General features: G+C 45.7%; 1 protein-coding gene across 10 annotated transcripts in view; it reads right to left on the minus strand.

Moving 5' to 3' along the window:
- LOC122560241 (zinc fingers and homeoboxes protein 3-like) overlaps nucleotides 1-13,360 on the minus strand; it is a 92,923-nt gene that overhangs the window by 14,262 nt on the left and 65,301 nt on the right. For 9 of the 10 annotated variants that reach the window (XR_006314709.1, XM_043710725.1, XM_043710724.1 and 6 more), the window contains one exon: nucleotides 4,161-7,234. Coding sequence is in view for 9 of the 10 variants with exons in the window: in XM_043710725.1 (XP_043566660.1) it covers nucleotides 4,162-7,062 (2,901 nt within the window). In the remaining variant the exon portion in view is untranslated. The remainder of the gene's footprint in view (nucleotides 1-4,160; nucleotides 7,235-13,360) is intronic. The other variant, XM_043710719.1, reaches the window with a different exon arrangement.

The following is a 13,360-nucleotide window of genomic DNA, read 5'->3' on the forward strand; positions in this document are numbered from 1 at the left end:
GCACAAAGCCATGTTGACTATCCCTAATCAGTCCTTGCCTTTCCAAATACATGTACATCCTGTCCCTCAGGATTTCCTCCAACAACTTGCCCACCACCGATGTCAGGCTCACTGGTCTATAGTTTCCTGGCTTGTCTTTACCGTCCTTCGTAAACAGTGGTACCACGTTTGCCAACCTCCAGTCTTCCGGCACCTTACCTGTGACTATCGATGATACAAATATCTCAGCAAGAGGCCCAGCAATCATTTCTCTAGCTTCCCACAGAGTTCTCGGGTACACCTGATCAGGTCCTGGGGATTTATCCACCTTTAACCAGCACTTCCTCCTCTGTAATCTGGACATTTTGCAAGATGTCACCATTTATTTCCCTACAGATTGTATCTTCCATATCCTTTTCCACAGTAAACACTGATGCAAAATACTCATTTAGTATCTCCTCCATTTTCTGTGGCTCCACACAAAAGCCGTCTTGCTGATCTTTGACGGGCCCTATTCTCTCCCTAGTTACCCTTTTGTCCTTAATATATTTGTAAAAACCCTTTGATTCTCATGAATACAGCTGACCAGAACTGCAGCTCTCTCTGTCAAAGGCAAGGGGACATCTCTAACCCAGTCGTACGCTATTTCAAAGCTCACACATATGAATTTCCCAACTGGCACACTGGGTAGGAACGAAGAACAGGAACCAGGGATTTTTACCCCTGTACAGAGTCTACAGACATTGAAGCCAACTACAAGGCAGTTTCCAATTCCCAACATTGAGATGTTACTTTAATAGAAAGTTGGCCCTGAATCAGAGTCTATAGGACTTAGTGCCAGCATCACTGCAGATAAGAGTGCTTTTCTCTTTCAACGTAGCCATTACATTTATGGTGTTAAGCTGCATTACTACGTGTCTTAAGGAAATATCTCCACAGTCACCATTTGTTACACAATAAGAGTGCCAATCCTCCATCCTTAGGTCCACAGGCTTGAAAAAACTATTTCCAAGACATGGTCACCAGCAGCCGAAGGGGAAGAAAGGCAAAGGTACAATAAAACATATTTGGATTCTTTGAACATGTTCTTTGTTTGTTGTAAGAAATGAAGGAAAGATGTTAGAGTTACCGTCAATATTCATCCAATCAGGTCATGAAGACAGCATCCACATTAGATTGTCTTGAAAGGACTGTGTGAATGTGGTATGACATGTCAGCTGACCCATGGAAGGAATGTTGTGGAAAAAGAGGAAAATGAGGAGGTCATGTAATGACCCTTAGAGCAACATATCCAACCAAAGTTGGCAATCGTAAGGACAATACTTGTCACATTCACGCTCAAAATGAATTTACAGGAAAAGACCAAGTCTCCTTGTAAATGCTGGCAGAAATGTTAACCTTTTTTTTTAACAAAGTGTAACTTACTGTTTTATAAAGTGGGCACCATTCTGCATGATCACAGTGTTTTACAAACATTAAATCTTTTTATGGCTCTGTTACACTTATGCACTCTTGGCATTACACATGGATGACAGGAGACTCAGAGTGACTCACAACTGAAAATAAAATGTATTTGAAATGTGTACAAAATTTGGTTTAATTCATTAGCAGTAATCTAGGGCGGTGCTTTCGAACTGTGTGCAGAGAGATGGTAAGAAGTGTTCCATGAAATGTCTGGGAAGCAGCACCACCTAAACTGAGCATCACGCCCGTATCTAACCTTCTGATCTCCTCTGGAGACTCAGTGTCTGTTACTGAAGGCAATATCTGCTGACATTGGGCACTCCTATTAACAGCGCACGCGTAAACGTCCAAAGCCGCATGTGCAGATTTCCGATTCTACGCATGTGTAGAAATTTGACACGTGTCCCAGAATTATTTGTTTCATTGAAGCATGCCTTAGATCATAAGACCATAAGACATAGGAGCAGAAATTAGGCCATTCGACCCATTGAGTCTGCTCTGCCATTCAATCATGGCTGAGAAGTTTCTCAACCCCATTCTCCCACCTTCGCCCAGTAACCCTTCATCCCCTTGACAATCAAGAACCTATCTCAGTCTTAAATATACTCAATGACCTGGCCTCCACAGCCTTCTGTGGCAATGAATCCACCATTCTCTGGCTAAAGAGGTTTCTCCTTATCTCCTTGATATTGAAAAGGTTGGGAACCATTGATCCATACTTCATGTGAAGAGTTGCATCTCCATTATTTTCCTCTAAATATCTGTACTATTGGTACAGATGCAACGCTTAACCATCCCTTAGTTGGCCTGAGAAGGTGGTGGGGCCTTCCGAACCAGAAATTGTATATCCCCATTTAGTGGATCACTACTGCAAATGCAACCCTAAAGCAGCAACCAGTGAGGACTGAAGTCATGCATAATTTCTGCATTACAATACTGACCATACATCAAATGTATTTAATTGACTGTAAAATGCCGAGATCACGAAAGGCAGTGTATGAGTATGGTTAAAAGCAAAATACTGCAGGTGCTGGAAATCCGAAGAAACACAGAAAATGCCGGAGAAACCCAGCAGCTCTGCAGCATCCGTGGGGAGAGAAAAAGAGTTTAAATTTCCAATCTGACATGACTGCTCTTCAGGAAAATTAAATAGGTCAGTTTTCATTCATTCTCAGGATGTGAGAGCTGCAGAAACCTGTCATACACTAGCCATCCTCCTAGTTGCCCTTGAGAAAGAGATTGTGAACTGTCTTCAAGTACCACTGCATTGTGTGTGCTGAGTACACTGTTACATAGGAAATTCCAGAACTTTAACCCCCCAAAAAAATCAATTTAAGTATAATTTGTGCATCTTGGAGAAGAAATTGGAGAGAGGATTCCCATAAGCACTGTCAGGAATACCAGTGCTACATTCAAGGACAGTTTAATTAGATTAGATTCCCTACAATGTGGAAACTGGCCCTTCGGCCCAACAAGTCCACACCGACCCTCCGACGAGTAACGCACCCAGATCCATTTCCCTCTGACTAATGCACCTAACACTATGGGCAATTTAGCATGGCCAATTCACCTGACCTGCACATCTTTGGTCTGTGGGAGGAAACTGGACTAGCCAGAGGCTGGCCCAAGCAGACACAAGGAGAATGTGCAAACTCCACACAGACAGTCGCCCGAGGCTAGAATCGAACCTGGGACCCTGGCGCTGTGAGGCATCAGTGCTAACCACCATGCCACCGTGTCAAGGAGATTCTTCACCACCACCTTCCCCAGGGCAGTTAGGGCTGGGTGATGCAAGTTGATCCATCCAGTGATACCCAGCCACATTCCATGAAAGAATAATTTCAAGAAAAGGTATCGCACAGACTTGCCACTACTCTCCTTCTTTATGATTAAGAGGTCTCAGGATCTGATACCCGGAGGAGCAGCACCTGAAGAACAACAGAAAGCCCACTGAGGTCAATACAGTAGCTTCAATAGCCATTCCTCTCCCGCAAACGGCCAGTATATCGAGCTTATGTGCTGCAGCAGAATCTGTACACACACAGTCTGGTTTGCTGGTGCACTACCATGATCATTATATCACCAGACACAGCATTGCACAACTTATTGCTAGTTCAAAACTGAGAGTAAGCAAAGAACTGAGAGTAACCTGTAATTCCAAGATGCCAAACCTCCATGCAAAATGAGGAATGGATTGCTTTGTACAAACTTCATGTGAACTGTTATACACTATAATGTGGCAATTTTTTTTTACAGCAACTCATATAATTCAGCTCAATGAAAATCCCTCAGAATGGAAGGGGACAATCTCTATGAATTTGTTGATGGCCATCTTAGGTCTCCATTCTAATAGCTTGGTTAGGAAACTGATTATAACAACCTAACATGATCTGGAATGCATTATGTGAAGAAATGGTGGAAGTAGATTAAATATTAACTTTCTAAGAGGGGATAAACAGCAAGGTCACTGGACTCGTCTCGCTAACTTTTGTTTCTCTCTCTCCACAGCAGACCTGCCGAGTTTCTCCAGCACTGTCCGATTTTGTGCCTTTTGAGGGGCTCATCTCAGAAGCAACCCTCTCTCCTGTCTCGAGCCACACCTTCACGAGTGATTCTATTCTCACCATGGCGAGAGACTGGCCCCATGTTTTAAGTCTGCCTCAGATCTTTTTTTAAACCTAGCCTGGTTTTTAACGGTAAACCGCGCTGCTCCGTACTTCAGGCCTCACCGGAGACGATCTCGGCATCGAACTCGTTCAGCTCGGCCTGGCCCTCGCGCGTCGACGGCACATCCCAGTTGTCGCTGTTGTCCGTCACGTCTGAGTAGGCCTCCTCCACCGCGGCAGCAGAGGAGGAGGAGGCCGCCAATTGCAGCGCGCCGCGGGCCTTCTCCGCCTTGTCAGCCTCGCCGTTGGTCGACTGCTGGTCCTCGTTGCTGAAGTCGGACATGTACATGGCGTCCTCGGTCTGCTTCTCGGCGAACCAGTCGCGGACCTGCTCATAGCTCATGCTGGAGCGCTCGCAGAGGCGGTCGAGGTCCTCCTCGTGCAGCGCACGGTGCTGCGTGTAGTACTCAAACAGCACCGCCTTCCCGCCCTTTTTCGAGGGTGTCCGTTTGGGCCGGTAACCGTCACACGGTAGGTCAGTGATCAGGCTGTTGCTGCCCGAGCGGATGGCGTAGATCCCCTTCTTGTAGTCATCATACCACTTGAGTTGGCCGTTTTTCAGGGCGTAGCGTGCGTCGCCGAACCAGCGGACGACCTCAGTGCGCGGCAGCCGCGACTTGATGGCCAGCTCATCGTACTCCTCGACGGTCGGCCACTGGGTCCGCATGAACTGCAGCTTCATCAGGTGCAGCTGGTGCACCGTCTTCTTGTTCTGGCCTTTGTACTTGACGGGGTTGGGAGGCGAGGTGCCTGGAGGCTGTGAGGCCTTGCTGGCCTTGGGCTGCTGCTGCTGCTGCTGCTGCACGCACAGGCCCAAGCCCTCCTTCACGTTGATCTTCATGGGGCTCCCCTTCAATCGCTCCGGGACCACGATCAGCCGCTTCATGTCCACCGAGCTGCTGTCGCTCGGCGTCCCCTCACCGTCCGACTCCTCCTCCTCGTCCTCCTCCTCGTCATCCTCCTCGTCCTCATCCTCCTCACCGGAGTCGCCGTCCGCCCGCCGCCGGGCCTTGGCGGTCCTGTCGTCCGGCTTGGCCTTCCGCCGCTCGGAGAACCAGAGGTCGATCTCCCGGCGGGTCATCTTGGTCTCGACCCGCAGCCGGTCCACCTCCTCCTCGGGGGGAAAGGGGTTCTGCGCGTAGCTGTGCTCCAGGGCGCTCAGCTGCTCGGCCGACTTGCCCTTGAATTTAGGTGGGGTGAACTCGCAGCTGGTCTGCCACTGGCGCCGGGCCTGGGGGGCCGGTGAAGACTGGGGTCCGGCTGCCGCCGGCTGTGGTGGTGGAGGGGGGGTGGACGTCTCCTCGGGGACTGTCTCGGCAGACGCGCAGGCATTGGCGGTGCTGGTGTCGAAGGCCTGGTTGCACTTGAGGTTCTTGTAGTTGTAGCGCCGGTCGCTGAACCACTTGCGGATCTCTTTGCCCTGCAACCCGGTGACCCGGACCAGCCGGTCCACCTCCTCGTGCTCCGGGAACTGGGCCCGCAGGAAGCTCTGCTTCAGTGCTGCCAGCTGTTCCTTGGTTTTCTTGTACTTGTAGGTGCCGAACTCCGAGACCAGGCTGGTGGTGGACGGGTGACTGGACGTGACGGCGACTGCCCCCGGTTGGAGACCTGTCACAGAGGGAGCCGCCAAGATCTTGACACTGGACCCGACCGCTGAGCCCACCGCCTTCTGCGGCTGAAACTTGGGGGAGTTCTGCGGCTTGGGGAGGGTGGCGAGGCTGACAGCGACAGGGGTGCCCGACACAGTGGCTCCCTTCACTATCCCGCCTGGCTGAGTGACCACGATGTTCCCGCCTTGGGTCAACAGCTGGCAGGGGAAATTGGCCTGCAAGACATGCTGGCCGCCATTGGTGTTGGTCACCTGGGTGGGCAGCACCGTGATGGTCTGCTGAGGCACGCTCTGGATGATGGTGTTGAACATGTTCTTGCGGGCGTCCTCGATCTCCTCTGGCGTCCAGCTGATACCGTGCTTCAGCCGCTGGGCAGTGAACCAGATCTTGAGCTGCTCCTCCGGGTACTTGGTCACCACTGTCAGCCAGCAGAGCTCAGCCTTCGAAGGGTAGGGGAACTTGTTGAAGGAGTTGTTGAGGAAGCTGTTGGAGTCCATGGCAGCGTTGTACGAGGGGATGCTGCTCAACGGGATCATGACTTTGGGCAGGGAGCTCGAGCTGTTGCTGGATGCTGACCGTTGTATGACAGGGACTATCTGTGCCATGCCTGCCTGCAGGACAGGCACAGATACCACAGCCGTTCCATTGACAGGATGGGAAGGTGCTGTCAGACCATTGGCAGACAGAACCTCCACTACATCCCCACCCTCAGTTTTTTTCACAGCCTCATCAGCTACCCCTCCTTCATCATTGGACTCTTCCCTTCCAGCATGAGAGACTGTGATCCGCTTGCCTTCCGGCTTGGCCTTCAGCATCTTCATGATGGGCGTTTTGCTGATGGAGATTTCTGACTGCGTTTCTGCTTCCTCGCCGTTTTCCTTGCCATCACTGTTTTTGGTCTCGGTGATGCTCTGCTCAACAACTGTCTGGCTGTTCTTTTTGATGACACTCACTTTCAGCTTGGCGTCATTCGGGTGGCTCAAGGTGTTGTGCACTGTCAGGGACTCCTGACTCTTGGCACTGAAGTTACACTCAACACAGACATAAAGTTGGTCCACACTTGCGTCAGAGTGCTCCGATTCTATGTGCACAGTAAACGTGTGATAGTCCTGACTTGTGTAATTGCAGTACTTGCATTCAAATCCACCACGTTCTGTAACATCATTATTATTGATCACTGTGAATGCCTCCTCGTTGGCAGAAATATCCTCAACAGGAAATGCTTGTGGAGAGGCTTCATCATCATCATTGTATTCTGGAGTAATGTCCATTTCTGCTTCGTGCATGGTCAGGGATTTGGCTGGTATCATACAAGGAGTTGTAGACTTTCTCTTGCTGGCCATGATGAATAGCAACAGTGTTGAAGAGGGAAGTGGGGGCAGAAGACTTCAACCTCTACAAAGCACCAACCCCACCCCCTCAGTTCAGAGTCCTCCTTCCGCCATTAAACTTGTGCTCCAGTTGGGACAGTTCGCCAAACACTGGATATTCAGAACTGCTCAACGAAGACCCTACCTGCAAGACAGAAGCAAAAAAAAAGTTAGAAATAAAAACAGAAAGAGCTGAAGAAACTCAGCAGGTCTGGCAGCATCTGTAGAGAGAAACAGAGAGTAAGTGTTGAGTCCAATATGATTTTTCAAGTAAACAATGCTCAAATCCTTACACTTTCCCAATGAATTCCTTTTGTGAAATTTTCACATAGCTCCTTTTTTTCTGGAAAGGAATGGACAGTTGGCATGAAGGGGCTGTGAACATGATACAAAATATTCACTGAAAAGTAAACAAAGTGCAGGAGAAATTCAACAGACCTTGCAGCATCAATGGAGAGAAACAAGAGAAAACATTTCAAGTTTAATATGATTTCTGTTCCGATCATAGTGGACTCAACATTAACTCCATTTCTCTCACCACAGATATTGCTAGATCTGCTGAGTTCCTTCAGTAATTTCTGGTTTTATTTCAGATTTTCAACAAGTAAAATGTTTTGCTTTAATTAGTAAAATGTTCATAATTCTCAGTAGCTATATTGATTCCAAGGTAGTGGGGTGGCTGGCATTGCTGCCTCATGATGCCAAGGACCTGAGTTCAATTCCAGTGTTGGGTAAATGTTTTTGTGGAGTTTGCATGTTCTCCATGTCTACATGTTTCCACTGGGTGCGCTGGTTTCCTCCCAGAGTCCACAGATGTGCAAGTTAGGTGGATTGGCCATGTTAAATTGTCTAGAGATGTGCACGCTTGGTGTATTTGTCATGGTAAATGTGGGGGTACGGGGATAAAGTAGGAACCTGTGTTTCGTGGGATTCTCTTTGGAGGATCGTTGCAGACTTAATGGGCCGAAAGGCCTCTTTCCGCACTATATGGATCCTATGATTCTACTGCTGGAAAAATCCATACTATGTTAAACTTTTTTCATTCATCACGTCAATTTGCTCCTCTCCCTCAACGTCGAACCATTCAATTTAGTCATCCCTGGCCCAGCAGTGGAACATTGGTGCTGAGCAAATTAGCTGTTTGATTATCCTGCATTACAGCAATGTAATCCAAAAGTAGCAAATTGGATTTGGACATCCTCTTTTATTTTAAATATTTTGTTTTAGTTTGACCGAGCTTAAAATACTCTTTTCTGAGACAAAATCTTAACTTGTGAGCACAGAATTAGAAACTGTAGAGTTGGCGGTTTCTTACAGAAATGATTTTTCATGGATCTTGTTACATGTTACAGAGGTGCTAGCAGATGAAAAATACAGCCTCAAAGCTAATTGATTGGAAAATGAGATACACACAAGAGCATTCAGGGAAAACAACAAGTACACTACCTCCAGAGGAAGAGACTCTTCATGGGGCCAGGTGTCTTTGAATGTATTTGAAAATACTCTTGCTGCCACCCAATGGTGCTACTCCATTAACTAGGTGAGCATTTAGTGCTATGATGCAGACAATACAGGGGGTGCTTAGTGGCATGATATATTGGTAACATCAGAAGTGAGATGAGAATATAAAGAAATTCACAAAACACTGCAAAATAGATTGTAACATATTTGGACCTCTGGTTCACAAAATACACAACTATGATAAATTCTCCTCGTGCCAAAGCAGGTCAGTATAGGGCAACTAACAGATGTTGCTTTCTACAATCAGTGAATAACTTCATAAATATTGTATCACATAATTGGGATGGTAGATCCTAAACTAGATAGCCCTGTATCTTCTTTCATATATTTAGATTAGATTCCCTACACCATGAAAACAGACCATTTGGCCCAACAAGTCCACACCAACCCTCCAATCGTACATTTACCCCTAACACTATGGGCAACATGACCAATTCACCTGACCTGCACATCTTTTGGATTGTGGGAGAAAACCCACGCAGACATGGGGAGAATATACAAACTCCACAAAGACAGTCACCCAAGGCAGGAATTGAACCCAGGTCCCTGGCACTGTGAGGCAGCAGTGCTAACCACTGAGCCATTCTGCCACCCTTAAGTTCATGTAATGTCAAACCTCCAAAAGCCAAATAGATGCATTGACTCCCAACATGTCCACAAGTTGCAAGTGACATAAAATTAAGGGATCAATGGCAAATATTGCATTGACAGTACACTGTCACTAGTGACTTCCCAACCATTGGGAATGTGTGGCATGGTGGCTCAGTGGTGAACACTGCTGCCTCACAGCGCCAGAGACCCAGGTTCAATTCCCGCCTCAGGCAACTGTCTGTGTGGAGTTTGCACATTCTCCCCGTGTCTGCGTGGGTTTCCTCCGGGTGCTCCGGTTTCCTCCCACAGTCCAAAAACAAATGTGCATGCTAAATTGCCCGTAGTGTTTGGTGAAAGTGTAAATGTAGGGGAATGGGTCTGGGTGGGTTGCTCTTCGGAGGGTTGGTGTGGACTTGTTGGGCCAAAGAGCCTGTTTCCACACTGTAAGTAATCTAATCTAATCATTCTCAAGGATTGGATGGCATACTGCTGTAACAGCCTATGCACTATACGTTAACATCTATATGCATTGAGAGAAAGTGAGGGCTGCAGATGCTGGAGATCAGACCTGAAAAATGTGTTGCTGGAAAAGCGCAGCAGGTCAGGCAGCATCAAAGAAGCAGGAGAATCAACGTTTTGGGCATAAGCACTTCTTCAGAGCTTTATTTGGTATGTGCACTTTATTTGGTATGTGCACTTTATTTGGTATGTGCACTTTATTTGGTATGCTCCAAGACCAATTTGTTCCCTGCAATGTACCCACCTAATGTCAGTTACACATTGCAGAACTGGCCTCTCTCAACATCTGTTAATTGCTATGATATTGATTCATAATCTCTTTGTTTAAACTTCTTCAGGAAGGGCTCATGCCCGAAACGTTGATTCTCCTGCTCGTTGGATACTGCCTGACCTGCTGCACTTTTCCAGCAACACATTTTCAGCTCTGATCTCCAGCATTTGCAGTCCTCACTTTCTCCTACCTATCATTAATGCTCATTATCCAGTTTCTTTTTATTACATAAGTACAGGTCATTCTGCTATAATGTGCATTTCTTTAATGCAAATTCACTATAACACGATTGATGAATTGGGGACACTGTTTCTAAAGCGCAAACTTTTAAAGCATGTATTGGTTATAGCGCAATTCCATTTGTCAAAAGGGGCTGCTAGTAATCGATGTTCTTATAATAGAAGGTTGCACGAGAACGGAACTACCACGTTATAGCAGAATCGACTGCACAAGTTGCTATTGTTTCAGAAAGTTAACACTAAGCAGAGATATTGTCTGTCAGTTTTCTTCTCTGTTTTGCATTGCTTTCCTCTGCATCTATGATTTGTTGAAATGATAAAGAACCTTGCGCTAGGGTAAAGAAACAAATAACTTGTTCATTGGTTGAATAATTGGAAGGTTTTAAAAGAGAAAATTAAGTCATATCTCAAAATTTACCTGAAAGGGCTTTAATATTTTGCAGTTGCTGTGAAATTGAATTTAATTCCCTGAATCACTTGAGTTATTTGGGATATTGTTCAGCACAAATAACCTGGAATGCCAGATGTGTTATCATCATGTTAATCACCTACCAAACGTGTTTGACAGAATGGGGAAAATTCAGTAGCTGAAAGATAGTGGCGCCTGTTGATTGGTGTCCATTCAGAATTGACAACAAGTGTGTCAGCTAAACCCCCATAATATCTCTCTTACCAGAGTTCTCTCATTCAAAGCGGTTTGACAGCTTGTCAAGCCAATTTCCAACGCATGGAAGGTGACGATATTGATAGATTTTGCTAAAATGTCCAACTAAGCAGAATGACAGACAATGCTATTTTACTCATTATGCTAACGATCAACTTCACTTAAAACTATGTACCATTCGTCCATATTCAATGTAAAAAAATACATTATTTTATGTAATACAAGTAAAACAAATCAGTTCATTGATTCACAATTAGCCTGGTCTCACTTGAATGCTCATTGGTTCACATTTCCAAAGAAATGAGGAATGTACATGGAATTGCATGAGAGATCATAGGATTCAGTGGACACAATGAGAGGCCTTTACTTTTAATAGCCCTTGCATCAGGCTGTTCAGATGTTGAGCAGCAACCGTAAATTCCAAAATCTTGGCATTACTGGACTCACTGACAGTACAACAAATGACATGGAACTAGAGACTATCTAGTAAATATAGGACATTTGGGAAAAGAGAAATAGAACAAAAAAATAAGCACTAGTACAAGCAACCTAATTGTTTTTTTTGTGGGAAATTATGAGAATTATATTTAAGGACCAAATGCATGTGCAATTATTTTCACAAGTTAAGGCACATGGAGTCACAAATGCCAATGTGCTATTTGCATAATTTCAAGGTACTCTTGACGCACAATGCCAAGCTAATGATTAACACCATTTGCATTCATAGGTTTGAGTGGCAGCAGAAGCTGATGGCGTAAAAGGTCAGAATGACCACATAAATCAACCCTATCTCCAAAATCAAAAAGGCACCTTGGGCAGTTTGCTGCTGAATACAACAAGCTGCAGCCATGGGTCCCCAGACAGAAGGCACCAATCCAAGGGCAATGCAGCCAACAACTTCATTGTTATTCCTGCTTTTTCAGAGAGCTCAAACAGCAACCTCCAACAGCTCCTTTCAAACAAGGGTAAATTTCTTCATCAGGACCTACTTTAAAAATTGAAAACAGATGGGATCGTAGTATACTTTTAAAAAACGTGCAGCAGCAAAAGCAAAATGCCAAGTCTCTAACAAATCATTTAATCAAGTTACAGTTAGAATTTACAACTCTGAGCATTAGGAAGGATGTTCCAGCCTGGAACGGATACAGAAGAGATTGACAGAGACAATCCCAGGGTCAAGAGGCTTTATATTATGATGGAGGAACTTGAAAATTTTGAATTTATTCATAAGTGGGAAGTGTAAGACACTAAGACACGTGGGTGTCACTGGCTAGACCAGCATTTCTTGTCCATCTACAGTTGCTCTTGAGAAGGTGCTGGTGAACTGCGTTAAAATTACTGCAGTCCATTTCACAAAGGAACAAGTTTCAGAATTTTGACCAAATAACACAGAAGGAATGACATTTTTTGAAGTCAGGATAATGAGTGGTTTGAAAGGGAACTTGTATCTGATGCTCTTGTCCTTCTGAGTCACAGTGGTTATGGGTTTGAAAGATAATATTAAAAGTATCTTGGAGAGTTCCTGCTGTGCATCTTGTAGATGGTACACACTACCAGTACAACGCATCGATTGCGGAGGAAATGAATGCTTGTGAATGTGGTGTCAATCAAATAGACTGCTTTGTCCCGAATACTGATGAGCGTCTTGAAGGCTATTGGAGCTGCACTCCTCCAGGCAAGTGGGGAGTATTCCATCACACTCCTCAATTGCTCTGTAGCCACATTATTTACATGGCTAGCCCAATTTAATTTCTGGTCAATAATAACTCCCAGGATGTTATTTGACCCTTGTAGACTCAAACTTTGTTATGATTAGATTAATCCCCTACAGTATGGAAACAGGCCCGTAAGCCTAACAAGTCCACACCAACCCTCCAAAGAGTAACCTACCCAGACCCATTTCCCTACCCTATATTTACCCCTGCCTAATGCACCCAACACTATGGTCAATTTAGCATGGCCAATTTACCTGACCTGCACATCTTTGAACTGTGGGGGAAAACTCACGCAGCCACAGGAAGAATGTGCAAACTCCACACAGATAGTTGCCCAAGGCAGGAATTGAACCCAGGTCCCTGGCACTGTGAGGCAGCAGTGCTAACCACTGAGCCACCGTGCCACCCATTATTATTGTGAAGGTCTTGCTACATTTGGACATTACTTCAGTTCTTGAGTCATGAATGGTGTTGAACAATATGCAATTATCAGTGAACATCCCCACTTCTGACCTCAAGATGAAGGAAAGGTCACTGATGAAGCAGCTGAAAATGGTTGGGTCAAGGACACTACTCTAAGGAACTCCTGCAATAATTATTTGCATCCAAGATGACTGACCTGCAGGAATCACAACCATTCTTCTTTCAGCCAAATATGACTCCAACCAACAGACAGTTTTCCTTCTGATTCCCACTGACTCCAGATTTTGTGGTTCTTTGCTCCTTAATGCCACACTGTCCCATGCAGCCT

The sequence above is a fragment of the Chiloscyllium plagiosum genome, chromosome 20 (genome assembly GCF_004010195.1).
Source record: "Chiloscyllium plagiosum isolate BGI_BamShark_2017 chromosome 20, ASM401019v2, whole genome shotgun sequence".
Classification (NCBI taxonomy): domain Eukaryota; kingdom Metazoa; phylum Chordata; class Chondrichthyes; order Orectolobiformes; family Hemiscylliidae; genus Chiloscyllium; species Chiloscyllium plagiosum.